Genomic DNA, 17,799 nt, shown 5'->3' with positions numbered 1-17,799 from the left:
CACAACATACAAAACAATATTTGCATAAAATTACCATGAATTTTATAGTATCCAGTATTAAGATTCTTTTGAATTCACTATAAATATTTTTCATTCAACTTTTTCCATCCATGATCTATCATAATTTGAAACATTGAATAAAGAAAATATAGAAAACAAATCCAAAAACAATCTCATTATACCTAGATATTTGTACATGACAATTTTTTTCCCAAAAAAAACAGTATAAAAAATATCTATATAAAACAATACTCTAATACTACAACAATAGTATAATGTACAGAAAAAGAAGCTCAAGTGAAAAAACACGTTCCTTATCAAGCACATATGATAGGGGAATATATATTTGTATACACAGAAATCTGTATTCAATATATAGGAAAATGATTTATTTTTGTGATCATCTATCCATTCACGGACAGCCCAGGCCATGTCCTTCATACCCACGGATGAGGGGAGTGATGCTTGGGAACATTAACCAAAACATACTTCATCTTAGCTGTTAGATGCAAAATAGTCACGCAGTCTTTAGATGAAATTTTATATCTCCTATATCATTACCAATATGCACTTCTATATTATTAGCAATTCTGAATGGATTGCAGTCAATCTCATGCGTTAAAATTTAAAAACAATGAGAGACGAGAAAACTTTAATTGCCCAACATGTTAGTGAAACATTACTGTGGGGGAAATAAATCTGAAAAGTGAAAGAGTGTAGCTAGGTACCATGGTGCGAGTAGGCAATCCTCATCTGAAAGGTGTAAATATGATTTCTAGGTTTGCTCTCGAACCTGTTAACCATCGCCTCATCGTCGTCTCCACCTCTGCTAAATAAACCAATCGCCATCGCCATAATGCCTTTGCCTGCAAAACCATAGTGATACTATTAATTGTCTTTACTCTCATAAATGTAGCTATACTCAAACATGCTTCTGATCCATTCAAATTTCCAGAGAGCGGCAAATAGTTATTTGAATTTGATTTCGTTCATGCGCAGGAAATTGACGGCTAAGCATTCATGGCTTACTGCAACAATTTGCGAGACTGTTTAGGACAACGGAAAAAGAGTTGATCGAAGCAGCAAAGTTAATGGGTCCCAAACCAGCCACCTAAGCGGGTCAGTGCTTAGAGTGTGTTGGTTAAGCCAAGCCGTGCTGGAGAGCTTTCTAAATTTCTTTCAACAAAGCTATTTTGTGCATATCCTATGACAATAGAATTTTGTTTGAGCCTCGGGTAGTCATAATAACTACCTTCTTTTAGCAATCCGCAGTTCAAGTATCATCCACAACATATATCGGCAACTTTGTTAATTAGTTACGCAAAACACTGATGCTCCTTCCATTTTCTTTTATTTCGGCATTTTGGCAAAGTGAAATAACTTAGCGAAAATGACCTTTTAATGAAGAATTAAATGATTCTTCACTCTTTGTATCGGTGTTCTTCAAAACATGAACAACTTGTCGATATTACTTCATTTATCCTTCGCAATCTTCACTCCATCGGTGACTTTTGAAAGTGCCACAAGTCACCGATCGCTTAAGCAGCTAGGTAAAGAGGTCGATTGATATTCGGTATTACAAACACTTGTTATTTTATAGAAGATGACATTCATATCGGTAAAGAGATACCTCAGGCCATTTCGACAATTACCTTGAAAGGTTGAAACAAGCATTAATATTGCTATTGATAGCGATTGATATTGATTTTCACATAATTTTATGTTTGTGATCATATGAGAATGTAATAAATTTCTCTTGTCAATGCCTCAAAATCATTGGAGTCATTTCTTGATATGAAAAATGAGTATCGTCCATCAACTTTGTTTTGCCAGTTAGAAAACCAGAATTAGATTACTCTGATTTTTACATAATTTTGATATTTTTGATTAAGTGAAAAGAAGGTTTTGAAGGGGCCCTGAAACCCTTTACATCAAATTATAAAATAGATAAAGCATTGAAAGCCCAGCTAGATAGAACAACCAAAAAAATAGGGACTGCCCTTAAAGACAGTAGGCAACCCATACAAAGAAAGGACCAGTAAAACCAGCCCAAACAACCAACTACAAGGGCCCTCAAGATTTGCAATTAGCCTTGTGGGAACGAAGAGTCATATCAAAAGAAGGCTTGGACGTCTTTGAATGCTTCCCCTTTATAGTAATCCAACCATCTTCAATTTTAGTTGCCGAAACTAACCAATCTAAAGGGCCCAGCACCGATCTTTTCGGACTGGAAAAAGGAGTGTCAAAAGAGGGAGCAACAACCGTCACGGGCACAGGATCACAACTAGTAGATGGGTCAGAAGTTGTGCCAACACCCTGTGAAGCAGTCGGCGGGGTAAGAGATACCATTTCGGACACAGGACCACAACTAGCAGGTGGGGCAAAAGTTGTGTCAACACATGGTGAAACTGACGAGGTAAGAGAGCAATCTATTTTCAGTAGAGGGGACAATAGCTCATCATGTATTACAGCATCTTTAATCTGAGAAGCATCCTTAGTGGCATCCGAAGAATCTTTCATTGTCAATAAGGAATCTGATCCAGCCAAAGTAGAAACCCCAGCAACCAACAATTCTGTAGGAGGGTCGAGAGATTTCCTAACTGTATAATGCCAGTGAGAGGCCCCCGACCACCATTAGGCCAAATAATTTTTCTTCTCAAGCCCACAATTCCCTGCTGCATGGCCAGTTTTGAAGCATCTACGATACCTAAAAGGAATACCCCCATAATCCAAGGTTTCGACCCAGCTACCAAAACAGGAGTTAATGGCGATTTCTACTGGCAGCCCCTTAGAAATATCTAGCTCAACCAAAATGCGAGCAAAAGTAGTCATAGGAGTCATTATCCACCATAATGAAGCTCCCAATAGCATCACTAATTTCCTCAAAGAAAGAATCAGCCCACAAGTGTAGAGGAAGGTAAGGAAACCTAACCCAGACTGGAATTTTGTTGAACATCTCTGAAAGGGGGTTAAAATCAGAGTGCCAAGGTTTGGTCAAAAGCAACATATTATCTTTCTCATAGAAAAAACTTTCACATGATATTTTTCTTCTGTCATTAGCATCCTCAAATTTATCAACAAAGAAACCTTTAGTCATAGGGAATATGTGAACTATACCATAAATGAGGGGATCCCAATGCTGGGAAATCCATTTATGCAACTCTGGGAGGCTGGGTCAGATGCCCTTGAATCTACAGATAGTGCTATGCTCCGTGAAGACCTTAACATTATTCTCTATTTCCTATTCAGACTCCTTATTCGCATTAACAGAAAAGGCACAGGAGATAGGGATAAACCCTCTGCCAACCCTTATGCATGAAGAAGGAACCCTAACAGATTTTAGATTAGAGTCAAGGCTAGGGCCCCCAGTGGCCTCTGATGCCCATGAAGGACCATTGACAGCAGCCCTAACCGTTTCAGCGGGGTCATCGGCAGGGGGGCGTGCAGGGGAGCAGGCGGGAGAACCAATCGATAGTTGAGATTTCAAAATCTCCATCGCACGCATTGTCTCCTCGTATTTAGTATGTTATCTCCCACATAATTTTGATGTTTGTGATCATATGAGAATGTAATAAATTTCTCTTGCCAATGCCTCAAAATCATTGGAGTCATTTCTTGATATGAAAAATGAGTATCGTCCATCACCTTTGTTTTGCCAGTTACAAAACCAAAATTAGATTACTCTAAGGGCTTCGACTGGAATGGAGGATAGCCCCTCTTTGAACTATTATACCTTCCAAAGTAAATTGAATCAATTACGACCATCTGAATCTTCATGAAGACAATGAAAACCATGTGAAACACATGCGAGTATCTTTTGACAACTATAATTAACAAGTGAAAGTTTTCAATGGTCAATGATGTTTATCATTCTGACACAAAAAGTTTAAATTTGACAAGTTTAAAATTGGGGCTAACAAATGTATATGTATATGTATATGTATATGTGTGTGTGTGTGTGTGTATACATACGTACGTATGTATGTATGTATGTGTGTGTGTGTATATATGTGTGTGTGTGTGTGTGTGTGTATCTCACACACACACACACACACACACACACATACATACATACATGTATATGTATACACACACACACATACATATCTCCAAACACTTCCTCTAATTGTTGCACGTTGCAATTCTCTGGCACATTCATACAAAAAACTTTCACAATCAACTAGCTAACACTATGAACACATACATACACACACACACACACACACACACACACACACACACACACACACACACACACACACACACACACACACACACACACACACATACATATATATATATATATATATAAGCCTAAATGTTACACCAATAGTGGGAACACAATATGTGTTGCCCAACATAAATTCAACCGGTCCCATACTATCTCCAGACACTTCCTCTAATTGTTGCACATTGCAATTCTCTGGCACATTCATACAAAAAACTTTCACAATCAACTAGCTAGCACTATGAACACTCTATCAACTCTAACTTTGTGTTCACTTGACCAAAACCTCTAAAATTATGGAATAGCATACTTCATGTCCAACACTAGTTTACTTTCAAACCGCAAGCAATAACTCTCAACCACAATAAAATGTTGAACCATAAACCATGATAATACAACTAGTGTGCACATTGTCTCTGAGCTACAAACCTCAAAACATATCGCTGATACTTCTAAACCTCCACAAATATGCTAGACAATTAAGAACAACTGCTACTGGAACATTATGATAACATTAAGTGAGCTATCCAACAATAATTGACTTTGTCCATCACTATTATCAAATACTCTATCATAACCCAAACTCCGTGACATCAATGGAAACATTAATAGAACGTTTGACTCGCACCTTTGACATCAATGATAACACTACCCAACACAAGGCTCATAACTCAAGAGTTGGATAAATTAAAGTACGACAATTGTGAATATTGATTGCTATAAAAAATATAAGTAGATGCATCAAATTTTGTTGGTGTAAATAATTATTCATCATGGATATTATTACACCTTACTTAAGTTTACTTAGGATAATGCATTTCATAGTAGTTTGGGTATGAGACACTTGGGTGTTTGTGCCACATTGGGATAGTGTGTGTAGGAGAATTTCCACCTTTTATGGTGTGATCTTGTTACTACTTTATCATATCCAGTTATTGTGGAGTGATAATTTCCACCTTCGGTGGGTGATCCACCTCATGTGGAATATTTTATTGTTTCTCCTACCTACCACACCTATTTTCTACCTACCCTTGTTTCTTATTGAGCCACATGTCATGTTTGTGTGCTCACATGTCCATTTAGCCTTGCCTATATATGCAGGCTCATTTTCATTGTATGTTACTATTGAATTATTGATCTTTTGATCATCTATCTATTGATGAGAATACAGCTTATTCTTGTCCTATATCTTGTCTCTCTATTTTGTACTTTTCATTGAGCTCTTGATCTTGGCAAAATCTCACATGGTATCAAAGCCATTAGATCGTCATTGATTAGTCCTTGAGAGGCAATATTGTAACGTCAAAAGGTGGATCTGAGGAGCAGCGTCTTTTGGAGACGCCCTAAAGCAGATCCAACCTCACCATTGCGTCTGGGTGGTCATTTCCATGAATTTTGAGTATAAATTCGGCCTATTTTGGTGAAAATCAAATTTCGGGCTTAGAGAAAAAAATTTGCCCAATTTGGGCGGTACAGTACAGACTTTTGGAAAAAATAATTCTGCAAAAGAATCCTTTTATTATTTGCAAAAAAAAGGAAAGGCACCCACCCCCGACACCCGTACTTCTTTGTCAATAGGGTCTGCAGATTTTGTCGGATTTTGAACCTACCGATCGTACCCGTACATCTTCTCTGGTCGTTGACTATCGGCCGAGTCTCCTCATCCTCCGTTGGCAGCTTCTCCAGCCCGGGCCATATTCCTGTAGGCCTTCGTGCTACTCCGACCCCGTGAGGCCCCTGCAGCTTACTTCTCCGGCAACGAACTTCATTGCCGATAGTTGGCTCCGCTTTCTCGATTGACCTCTGACAGCTCTTCCGCTTCCCTTCACCCAGCCTGTCGTGATGCGTGCCTGTCGTTTGTCGACACGAGCGTTGCCTGCCTACCAAGCGACTGGTCCATGCGGCCCCTCCGTCGATCCCTGCCCCACGGCCCCTGCCACGTGGCACCACACGGACCCGCTCGCGAACCCCGCCACTTGTGCCACATCATCCTGCACGCAGATTGGTCGTACATTCCATGTCATTTTCGTACTACACAGTCATCATTGGTCATACAAACACATCATTTTTTCAGCCAATCAGATTTTGCCACGTCAGTAGTCTGTACCGTACAAACACCCAGTTAGTAGGGAAGGCGAAGTTCTGGCGATGGTCATACGGCCATCAAATTTAACCTCGTTCTTTGCTGACGTCATCATTTTTTAAAAAATTTGGCAGGCCCCCTCTGTTGAGCTTTTCGATTTTGCAGTCCAACTTTGGAATATCTTGTTCATTTTTGCTCCTTTTTTGGTGCAATTTTTTTTTTGAAATGGGCTAGAATTTCGTGTACTTTCTTGTGGTGGCATTATTTTCTGATTTTGATGGATAGAGTTTTTAGAAATCTCAATTTTTGGTGACTGTACCTGTCCAATCCCCGTTTCTGCAACTTCTGGGACTCCGTTTGGGCTCATATGAACTCCTTTTCAAGTGTCATTTTTTTTGAAAGTGCATAATTTGTCTACTCTCATAATATGCTATCAAATTGCAGCAATTTTGGGTAGAAATTGTACTTTCAAAATATGGTCTTTTTTGGCCAATTTGGCACTTGTATTGCATGGATCTATCTTGTTGGTATTTTTCATTGTAGTTCTAAACCTATTGGGGCAGTTGTAAAACAAATTAGAAGGCCACCTTGTCATTGTTTGCAAGTGGCCTATTGTACACGCACTACATATAAAGTGCCAAAATCATCATTTTGAGGGGGTACTTTGATTGATTGAATTTGGGGGGTGTATCTTGTGTTTTTGTGCTCTTGTGTTCCTTCCTTTTTTTTTCTATGGGTTCTTCCAAGTTTCCTCTCTTAACACCTCATAATTATGCTACTTGGAAAATTGATGCATGGAGTAAACTTATGGAAAAAGAACTAACTCATTATATTGATGGAACTATTGTTGCTCCCGCTGATCCTAAGGGTGATCATGTTGGTCACTTGGATTGGCTCACTAAAAATATTATGGCAATTGGTACCTTAAGAAAGTATGTATCAAAGGATCTAATTTTTCATATTGAGAAATGTACTTTGTTCAAGGATGCTTGGCCAAAGTTTCAAGACTTGTATGGTCAAGTTGATGAGGATTAGGAGATATCAAATTGATAGTGATCTCACCATGTTAGATCCTAGAACTTTGATATTATACAAGATTATGTCACTAAGGCAAAAGAGTTGAGGCCACAACTCAAGGATTGTGGCATTCATAAGAAGGATACTCAATTGATCTTCAATTTGATGGGCAAGCTTCCACAAGAATATGCAGCATTTGTTTTTAGTTTCCAAACCCATAGGATGACAATGGGTTCAAGCTACACAATGCCTACATTTGATGTTTTCGATGAAATGTTGATGATGGAACAAACTAAGTTGATAAGCATGGGCATTATTAAGACTTCTAAGTCTCGATCATTAGTGGCAAATCAAGGGAACAAAGGAAATCAAGGAAAGGACAACTCAAACAAGAAGAAATGGCAATCAAAGCCTAAGGACAAAGCATCACCTTCTCCACAATAAGGAGATTCATCCTCTTCCAAGAGGGACAATTCACCAAAGAGGGAGAGATCTACTTGTTGCAATTGTAAAAAGTTTGGTCATGAGGAGCGTCGTTGCCATTCTAAGAAGATTGATGAGCTCTCACACATCCTCAAAAAGCACAACATTGATTTGCCTAATGCCTACAATAAGGATGATTCATCAACTTCCACTTCCACACATTCAAAAGGAAAAGGGCAAGCATTCATGGCTTCTTCAAGTGGGAAGACTCACTCTTTTGGAACAAGAAAAGGAAAAGATCTTTGTGCTACTACAAGTCATGATTCAAGGAGATGGCTTCTAGATTCAGGGGCTTCTCATCATATGGCATCTTCACAGTCTATGTTCTCTACATTTGAGCCTTGCACCATGCCGCAAATTTTGATGGGAAATCATACATACATGGATGTGATTTGGAAAGGATCTATTGCCATTGGGGATAACTCCTTCAATGATGTGTTGTGTGTACCCCATTTGACAAACAATCTTCTTTCCATCTATCAAATCACACATGACGCAACTAAGAGAATTGGGGAGTTCACACCTGAGTCAGTTTTCATTAGAGACTTGGAGACTAGAGCTATCATTGCGACTGGGGTATTTAATCATGCATCTCGATTATACTCCTTTTTCAGATTTTGTTGATGATGATGATTTCACATATGATGATTCTACACATGACGATCACACTTCTTGTGATGATTCACATTTTGAGAACTTTGGGTATTTGAACTTGGGGATTCTCACATGTAACCCCATTCTTGAGCCTTGTGTTTCATCTCCTCCTATTGATATTAAATCACCTATTGCACCTGATGATGCGGATATTGCGACATTTTTTCCTTCATGTGATTCAGTGCAGTAGGATATTCATTATCTTCCAGCTTCAGATTCAGGGGATGATTACTTGACAGACATTGTAGGTTTGTTTGTGGAATCCTACATTGCAAATTTGGGAGACATCATTGATGATATTCATCTTCTCTTTGATGAATATGATCCTTCTTTGATTGTTGCAAGGGAACACTCTGACCCTCTTGTTCATTCTCTGCATGATCATTCTTTCGAGGTTGACATGATTGTGGATACTTATGTACAACAGTTGGAGGAGGTCTCTTTATCCTTAGAGGAGACATGTGAGTCTTTGTATATTGTTCTACATTCATCTCCATTAAATCTTGGAGTGCCTTTTTCAGCAGTGTGGAGCAGTTCACCACCTTTGGAGGGGGTACATTTCAGCATCGACATGGGGACACTTGAGCAGTTTTTAGAGACTTCATTCATCATGAATTTTTTTCATACATATTCCCTTCATGAATGGGGAGACTTCATGGACACACCTTTGGTTTTGTTTCTTCCTAAGGGTAGGAATGTTGTTCAACGTTCATGGAGCTGTTTCTTCATTCATCCTCGAGCTTCTATCATTGGTGCAGATTCTACATTGAGGGGGGGCTACCTAGCTTCTCTTCTTCTCTCATATGGGGGAGACTTTTTCCTCACATTGGGTTTTGTTCCTCACATGCTTATATGAGAATTCTCTTGTATAGCTTTCATCTCTCTTTTGGGGGACGGTTTTTTCCCATTAGGATTTTCTCTCTTTCCCTGCTTTGTGAGAGATTTCATTGCATTGGTTTGCTTTGCATTTGCATTTTTACATGGGTACCTAATATGACCTCGTAGTTGGGACCCATCTTGCTTTGCTTAGTTGAACTGTAGACTTAAGTGCATTCCCCTAAGTTGCACTTAAGCGGGGGTGTTGGTGTAAATAATTATTCATCATAGATATTATTACACCTTACTTAAGTTTACTTAAGATGATGCATTTCATAGTACTTTGGGTATGAGACACTTGGGTGTTTGTGCCACATTGGGATAGTGTGTGTAGGAGAATTTCCACCTTTTATGGTGTGATCTTGTTACTACTTTATCATATCCACTAATTGTGGAGTGATAATTCCACCTTCGATGTGTGATACACCTCATGTGGAATATTTTATTGTTTCTCCTACCTACCACACCTATTTCCTACCTACCCTTGTTTCTTGTTGAGCCACATGTCATGTTTGTGTGCTCACATATCCATTTAGCCTTGCCTATATATGTAGGCTTATTTTGATTGTATGTAACTATTGAATTATTGATCTTTTGATCATGTATCTATTGATGAGAATACAATTTATTATTGTCCTATATCTTGTCTCTCTATTTTGTATTTTTCATTGAGCTCTTGATCTTGGCAAAATCTCACAAATTTAATTAGGAATTATAAATGAACTAAAATAAGAAAGCTAGGAAATTATTAAATTGGGTTGTACAAACTACTACTCATGCCTACAAGATTAAAATAGAGAATCCCAAATGGTTTTTTGGGTAATCTTCCAATGTACAAGCATGTACACAATTACCTTTGCATTATAGTGAATTAATTTAGTAAGATGTGTGTTTTCTTTGCATGCAAGAAAATATTAACAAGGAATAGTATAAAAAAATTATTCTTCAATAATGTTTGGGTTTATATTGTACATTCAAAGAGAACCATGATAGATTGAGACTCATTTCTCAAGATACTTTTTCTTTGCATAATAGGAGAATATGGTTACATAGAAAATGTTTGTAATGTCCCTACTAGTTAGAGATCATTGTCCTGCAAAACAAATTGTTAGAACACAACAAAAATATATAAACAACTAATCTACTTTGAAATTAAAGTTCCATTACTTAATTAACACTAATCTAAATTTAAAAAGGATACGAGTGCAGCACTGGGACATATCCTTAGGCGGCTGTGAAGCTCGCCTTCTTGGAACCCATCTTTTTTCCAAGCCATATCACGAAATCAAAGTTTAATTCGATTCCTGTCTTGGATGTATTTTCTTACACCCAAGCCATCCAGGAAATTGAAGGTTAATTCGATTCCTGTCTTGGATGCAATTTCTTACACCCAAGCCATCCAAGCAATCGAACGTTAATTTGATTCCTGTCTTGGATGTAATTTCTTACACCCAAGCCATACCAAGGAAGACCATCATATATGATCAATTCCTTGCCTTAGATGATGCATCTCATCATCCAAGTCTACCAGAGAGAACCGGCCGGATCCGTCTCTTCTTCGATGAACTTTGTCAACCAAGCCATACATATATGCACATAGATATTCAATATATACTACCTACCAAGGATTATCATAATCTTTAATTAGGCTAAGGGAATTTCCTCCCAATAGCCTCCATCATATAGCCACATTATTGTCATTCATATATCAATTTTTTTTTATTATCATTTATTAATTTATAAACTATGCCTGCCTCTACATATTTATTAAATTCTATTATTGATCCTACATATATCCTACATACATACATATATATATTGGTACATATACATGAGACAATATTATGTTAAGACTATTAACTCTGTCAAAGAGATTCGTGATATATCGCATATGACAGATCCATTATAAACATATGTGTGTGTGTGGCACACACGTCCACACACATATATATTCCTATGGCATACAACTATCCTCTTACCTTTTTCTCAGTCTGTTGGGGTCGCCTCCCTTCCCCCAACAGAATGAATTCAATCTTCTTTAAATATCCTTTGCACGAAATGGTTGTAACTTATGGTGAATAGTTATAATCTTTGTCAGTGATTATACTTCTTTAATATCACACCTCTCCATAGCAAATCGATTTGACTTAATCTTGTTAATTTAGTCAATATTTCAATCCCCTTGCTTAAGTACACATCATTACCATCCAGCTCATCGTCTGCTCCTTAACTCGATATTACTTAATATGGTTGTAACATTTGTTTACAGTATTAATATAAATCCTCTATTAATGTCAGGAGGTCTTCTGTGGCTATTTTCCTATTTAATTGCTCCGCTATTATTCATAAAGCAATGATTCCCCTATCTGATTTTATTCTGCGTAACCTAAAAAGTGTCGTAGGTAAGTGCCTGACTGTAGCAGATAAGAAATATGGATACCGTTCATAAAACCATCCTTTTTTCCTTCCTCCTTGGAAAGAATTTGAATCATCTTAATGTATGATAAGGAATAGTGTCTAAAGAGACATGTCTCTTGTCTTTTTGTAATCGCTTCTCTTATCTATCCTTGATCGCACCATTTCATTAACTTTATGATAATCGATTAGATTTGCATCCCTTCATTATGTAATTGATTAGCCTTTAAATCCAAATAGGTTAATAAACACTAGATGCTTTATCGCACCATTTAGTTGTTTGTCGGTTAGATAGTTTATATGAATTATGTGGTGACTGAATATTTTCCTGATCGGACTTATGTGTAATGGCATTTGATGAATACTTGAGAATGGCCAATAATATTTCTGAAGATTATTATTTCGACAACATAGGAAATGATATGCCTTAAAATTGTGTTATGTGTGAATGAAGACAAGAAGTTACGTGGCTCAGTGTGTGATTCGTATTTCACTTCAGAAGAGTTTGAAGGACTTTATATTGTTGCTAGGGAGACCATTCTGACATGTGTCAGATCTGGTCTGCCATAAAGATTACCATTTGATATGCTAGACACTTAAAACAGCAACTGCAGTCAAGCTCAAGGAACCAGTGAGTTGGGGAATTTTTATTTGTGTTTTCTTGGGTCCTCCCATTATCTTCAGCTACCAGCCATTAAGAAGGGAGAAGTGGGGCCCACAAGGGAAAGCCCCCAAATGTAAATATCAGCTCCAGGGATTAAAAATATAAATAATCAGAAAATAGTCCCTGTATGAGGTATATAGCATCTGAATTATATGTGAATTGTTTCATGCATCTGAAATCAGTCAAAAGGCTTTCTATATAAGGAATTGGTTATATATATATATATATATATATATATATATCTTTTAATTATATTATTATGTATTATTGAATATATAAATTATGTTCATAATATATAGTATTTAAATTATGTTCATAATATAATATTAATTTATTTTTAAGAATTGGTTATATATATATATATATGTGTGTGTGTGTGTGTGTGTGTGTGTGTGTGTGTCTTTTAATTATATTATTATGTATTATTGAATATATAAATTATGTTCATAATATATAGTATTTAAATTATGTTCATAATATAATATTAATTTATTTTTATTTGTAAATATTTCAAGGATATTATTAGTAATAAATATTAATTAAATAATAATATTTAATTAATCAATTTTAAATTATCATTCATTGGTAATTATTATATTAATTAATAATAATTTCTTCATTTAAGGTGTCTCTCTCCATATATATATAACGATCAAGGAGGGGACATGACAATGTTCCACTATATTCTATCCTCAAATAGAAGATTTAAATATATAGATTTAGTGTAATTCTTACATGGCTATAATTATTTATTTGCAAAAGGTTGGGATCAAAAATTGACATAAACTTATCACTCCTATAATAAACCAATCCAATCATCTATAAAATTATCACCTTTGAGACATATTTTGAGTCTTTATCCCTAGTCCATTTTATGATCCATTAAAATAGTCGAATGAGCAATTTGAAGTCAAGGATTTCATAATGCTCAAAGCCAACAATTTTATAAACAATGTCTGAAAAATGCACTTCTATATGCAAGAAAGACTCAAGAAGTCTCAAGACAAAAATAAGTGTCATTATCGTCAACATGGAGTGGATCACAAATTTCAAGATATTGACAAGGTATGGGTGTATTTCAGTAAAAAGAGGCTCCAAAGACCAATAAATAATATTAAACCTATTAAGTTATACTCATTTTCATAGTGTTGAGAATGAGGGATAACATATGTTAATTCTTGACCTACCCCTTATATGAGAATGTATTTAGTCATCAATGTAGAGAATCTTCATTTATTTGAACCTTTTATGTTATGAAGAAGATGTGTTTCCTTCAATGGATGACTTGAATCTAGTAGACAAGAAGAGCTAGAAGGTGAGGAGAATAAAGAGAAGTGAGCATGAAGTGTAGCTAGTTGATTTGAGAGACTAGTTGCCATTATAAAGAAAAAGGTGTCATATAAATGATGTGAGGTAGAAATTTGAAATTGGCAAGTCCTTGAGATTTTAGAGAACAAATGCCTCCTTATACAGGATGTATGATCCAAAAAAGAGTCAAAAAAGTTGGATCATGAAGCTAAAGAGTCATTTTTGGTCTAGGGAGATGTCTTTAAACCATGAGGGAAAAACATTTATCTTTTTGTGGTGAGTTTCATGAATCAAGTGTTCACTTTTGTGAAATTCATGCTAGTGGCGGTCCCCAAAAGCATTATACTTGAGGGACAAGTTGTTTATATTTGGGGTAGGGGCTAAGCCCTTAGTTAGAATAGAATGATTTGGATCAAAGGTGTAGGTCTCTAAAATGATGGATTCTATATTTTTTGACAAGCAAAATCACCTAATGAAAGTGGTGAAAGTTATTTGTTTAAAATAATATTTAAAATGCCATATAGTAGAAATGGTGAATTCTCTAGTGAAGTTAGGGTTGAAGAATTTTTTAGAAGTTTCTTCACATTTTTTACATTAAATCTTATCTTTGGTAGCAAGAAAAGATGTGAGGAGTGTTAATATGCTTTGTAACGGATGTATAATGTTAGACACAATGCACCACTAAGAGGGGGGTGAATCAGTGGTTCTCAAACTTTTCCCTTTAGCTATCCTATGTGAGCATATCGATTAATGGATCTAACTCAAAACAGACTTACTAGTTAGTGGAGAGATCAACAAAAATACAATCACACATAAAGGGATGTCCCATAACACCAGTATGTACGAGGAAAACCCAAGATGGGAAAAACCTCGGTGAGCAATGCTGCTAGAGTCTACTACTCCAATCCAGCCTCACAAAGAAACAATGTTACACAATTTAGGGCACCAACCCAAGGAGCTACAACCCCTGATTTAGGGCACCAACCCCTAACTTGTTTATGGGCTACAACCCAGAGGAACTTCAATCCCTGCACCGAGCTACAACTCAGTGATCACTATATCTTATAATCAAAAATACAAAGGGAGAAATCTAGTTACAAGTGAATCTTGTAACATCTCAATACAAACTTCCATGTCAGTAAGGTATCTCCTCTGCCTTACCAGTTCTCTACTCACTCTAACTAAATCTTCACCAACTCAGTCACTAGCTTGTCGGATCTTCTCTTTCACTCATTACTCTCTTCTTCTCACTGCTGCTACTTACCGGTTCACTTCTCTCTCACCCGATTCTTACTTTGTTCAGTTACTCTGTTGCTCTCCCCCGGTACTACACTCAATCGGTTTTATGCTTGCCTTCTCTACAATGTTTTCCTTCTTCTCTGCCAGTATGAACAATACTGGTTCTGCACTTCTACCAGTTGAACTCTTCAACCTGGTTCTCCCTCACACTCAATCTTTTAGTTGTCTTCTTGATGAGCACTTCAATGATGCAGCAACACAGTCTTCTTCTCTTTAGCAGCAGCACTAACAATGTCTTTTGCCCGCACATTTATAGCATGGTTTTCTCGCCAAAAGCTAATTCAAAATCTAGGCAGTTAGGGTTTCCTCATCATCCTCGAGGAAAACCAAATCCAATCAGATATTGCCCGATCTGATCTCCCTGACAGTCAACTGTACACTTTCGTCATTAACGTGCCTTCTTGATCACACCTTCCATCTTTGGCAATCTGCAATCAGTATGTCAGCACGCCTCAGTCAATCGCCATAAATGGCTCAGTTGTTCCCTTCACCTACTCAAATCCGCACAATCAATGTCCTGGGTCTCGAGCCGCACAACTCTGCAACTCTACCTCGAGCTTTGCAGTCACCATTAAAGTCGAACCAATCACAACTGCCTCACCGACCTCACTTCACCAACCTGTGCATGTTTCATCTGCCACTTCATGCAAGTTTGCCACTTCATCTTCACTTGGAATCACTGTCGGTATCCACCTCATCACATTGTTCTGTCAATTCATGCCTAAACACCGAACACACACATAAGTCGGTATGCCCATACCGGTTTACCAACCCTACCAGCACAAACCAGCTTGCTCGTTGTCCTTCTTGTCATGAACTTTTCAAATATGTCGTTGTAACCCTTGTGTCTGCACTTCACCGCTTTGTCAGTATCTCACACTCTATTGGTTACCTCATCATGTCTGCAAAGTGTTGAACTGTCGGTGGAACACTCAAGCTGGTCTCCAGACATATCAATCCAAAACATGCACATTCTCATCAGGTAGAAGTCTTTTGCACCTACACCTTGTCCATATTATCGGTGGGCAACAAACTTTCCTCCTTGTCAGTGAGACACATTGATGACACCAAGTCATCACACTCCAATTGTTCTGTATCAACCTTCCTTCAGTATCCTGGTATCCCATGTATATTCCTGCAGACTCACCAGCATTCTTCTCCATCAAATCGGTTCTACTCTCATCTTCCACTTGTACAACCGGTCTCTGCATTCACTCACCTGCCTATCTCAGGGAATCATTCTATCGGTACAAGTGTGGCTTTACTGAGGAGAGGATACATCATCCACATGACATATGTCATCCTGCACACAGAGGGAACATACTTTGTCAACCTATCACCTAGCCTGGGAAAACTTCTTCATCTGGTGGGAGACCTGCAAGTTATCCTTACAGTAGCAATCTGGTGGCCTGCTCATACTTCTCCTCTGGGGTTGATGTGACCCCAAATAGTATTCTGCCACTTCATCATAATCAATGCTCATCGTGTAATGTCTTCATCTTGGTTGTATGCAACACCATATTAACAACCCTTTTTGCAGAGTGGTCACATTTCTGCACATCTAGCATACCGATACACCTCGATTCTTCCTTCTGCATGAGGACGGTTACCTAGTTGTCACCAATGACAACACATCAATTCTTCTCCCTTACCGGTCCATCTTCTATACCGGTTGGCATCAAACTATAATGCCATCAACCTCTTGTTCACTAGCTGACATCAATGTCAGTGATACTAGTAACATCCTATACCAGTTGACATCAATGACAACACAATGCCAACATATAAAGGGTTGGTCTTCTTGAAAGCTTCTATTTTTATTCATAATAACTATTGGAAGTAGAAATACATGTTTTTGTAGTGTAAGAACATATTGTAGGTATGTTTTTTAGCTATTTTCTACATGAGGATAACTAGGTCTAGTCTTTGAGGTTTTGCATGCACTTTTATAGATTGAAAGATAGTGGATCAGGAGTTGCATGCTTGTTCTTACAAGAGTTTTTCACATTTAAAATTTTCTTAAAGGTATATTTTGTGTTCCAATTACTATCTTATGTTTCTTTGTAGCTATATTCCTTTGTTTTTGCATTTTATATATTGTTGATGATCATATGAACAGAATTTACTGTTAATTAAGTCCCCATATTTTTATAGGAAATAGTGTGTTGAAAGGTGTCTTCTATGGTTAACACAAAATTTGATGCCAATGACTTCTAGGAGGGTATCTATAGTAGTTTATAGAACAAGAACATATCCAAATTATAAATATCCATATTCCTAATCTAGTTAATTAGAATAAAACTTTGTCCAATCCATTTTATGGGCAATTGATTCCAAATTATTTCACATATTCTTCACACTTGGGAAATCAAAATATCTCATTGAGAAGCATTATCATAAAGCATATGCACTCTAGCATCATCATTACATCAATGATTATATTAACATTTGACATCACAACCACCTCACATATTGCTCAATGTCTTTGATTGTGTATCATCGTAAATAGGGTTTGAGTTATTGTCTACGAAACCATAGAACTTTCGCTTACATACAACACATCTCATTGTATTTTAAAAAAACCCATGTTTCAAATGTAAGTGTTAAAGTTAGAAATAAAATGTAGAAAATTACACCAAGATAGAATATTCCTATGGAGAGACAAAGATTCCTTCAATGAAACTACCAGTACATACTAATCTCCTAACACTTCATATTTATAATTCAAATTCATCACAATTTCGCTAAATATCTAAACACTTCATATATGAT

General features: G+C 37.0%; 1 protein-coding gene across 3 annotated transcripts in view; it reads right to left on the bottom strand.

The window, feature by feature from the left end:
- Positions 1 to 405: 405 nt before the first annotated feature.
- Positions 406 to 17,799, bottom strand: part of LOC131029311 (peptidyl-prolyl cis-trans isomerase ppi1) — a 148,418-nt gene continuing 131,024 nt past the window's right edge. The window contains exons 8-9 of one of the 3 annotated variants that reach the window (XM_057959748.2): positions 729 to 866; positions 406 to 499 (exon numbers count right to left, since the gene is read on the bottom strand). In XM_057959748.2, coding sequence (XP_057815731.2) covers positions 750 to 866 — 117 coding nt within the window. In that variant the 3' untranslated portion in view covers positions 406 to 499; positions 729 to 749. Of the gene's footprint in view, positions 500 to 704; positions 867 to 17,799 lie in introns of those variants that run through there. The other 2 variants (XM_057959749.2, XM_057959752.2) reach the window with 2 other exon arrangements.

Source organism: Cryptomeria japonica, chromosome 10 (genome assembly GCF_030272615.1).
Source record: "Cryptomeria japonica chromosome 10, Sugi_1.0, whole genome shotgun sequence".
NCBI classification, from domain to species: domain Eukaryota; kingdom Viridiplantae; phylum Streptophyta; class Pinopsida; order Cupressales; family Cupressaceae; genus Cryptomeria; species Cryptomeria japonica.
This window is presented reverse-complemented; position numbering and strand designations above follow the sequence as displayed.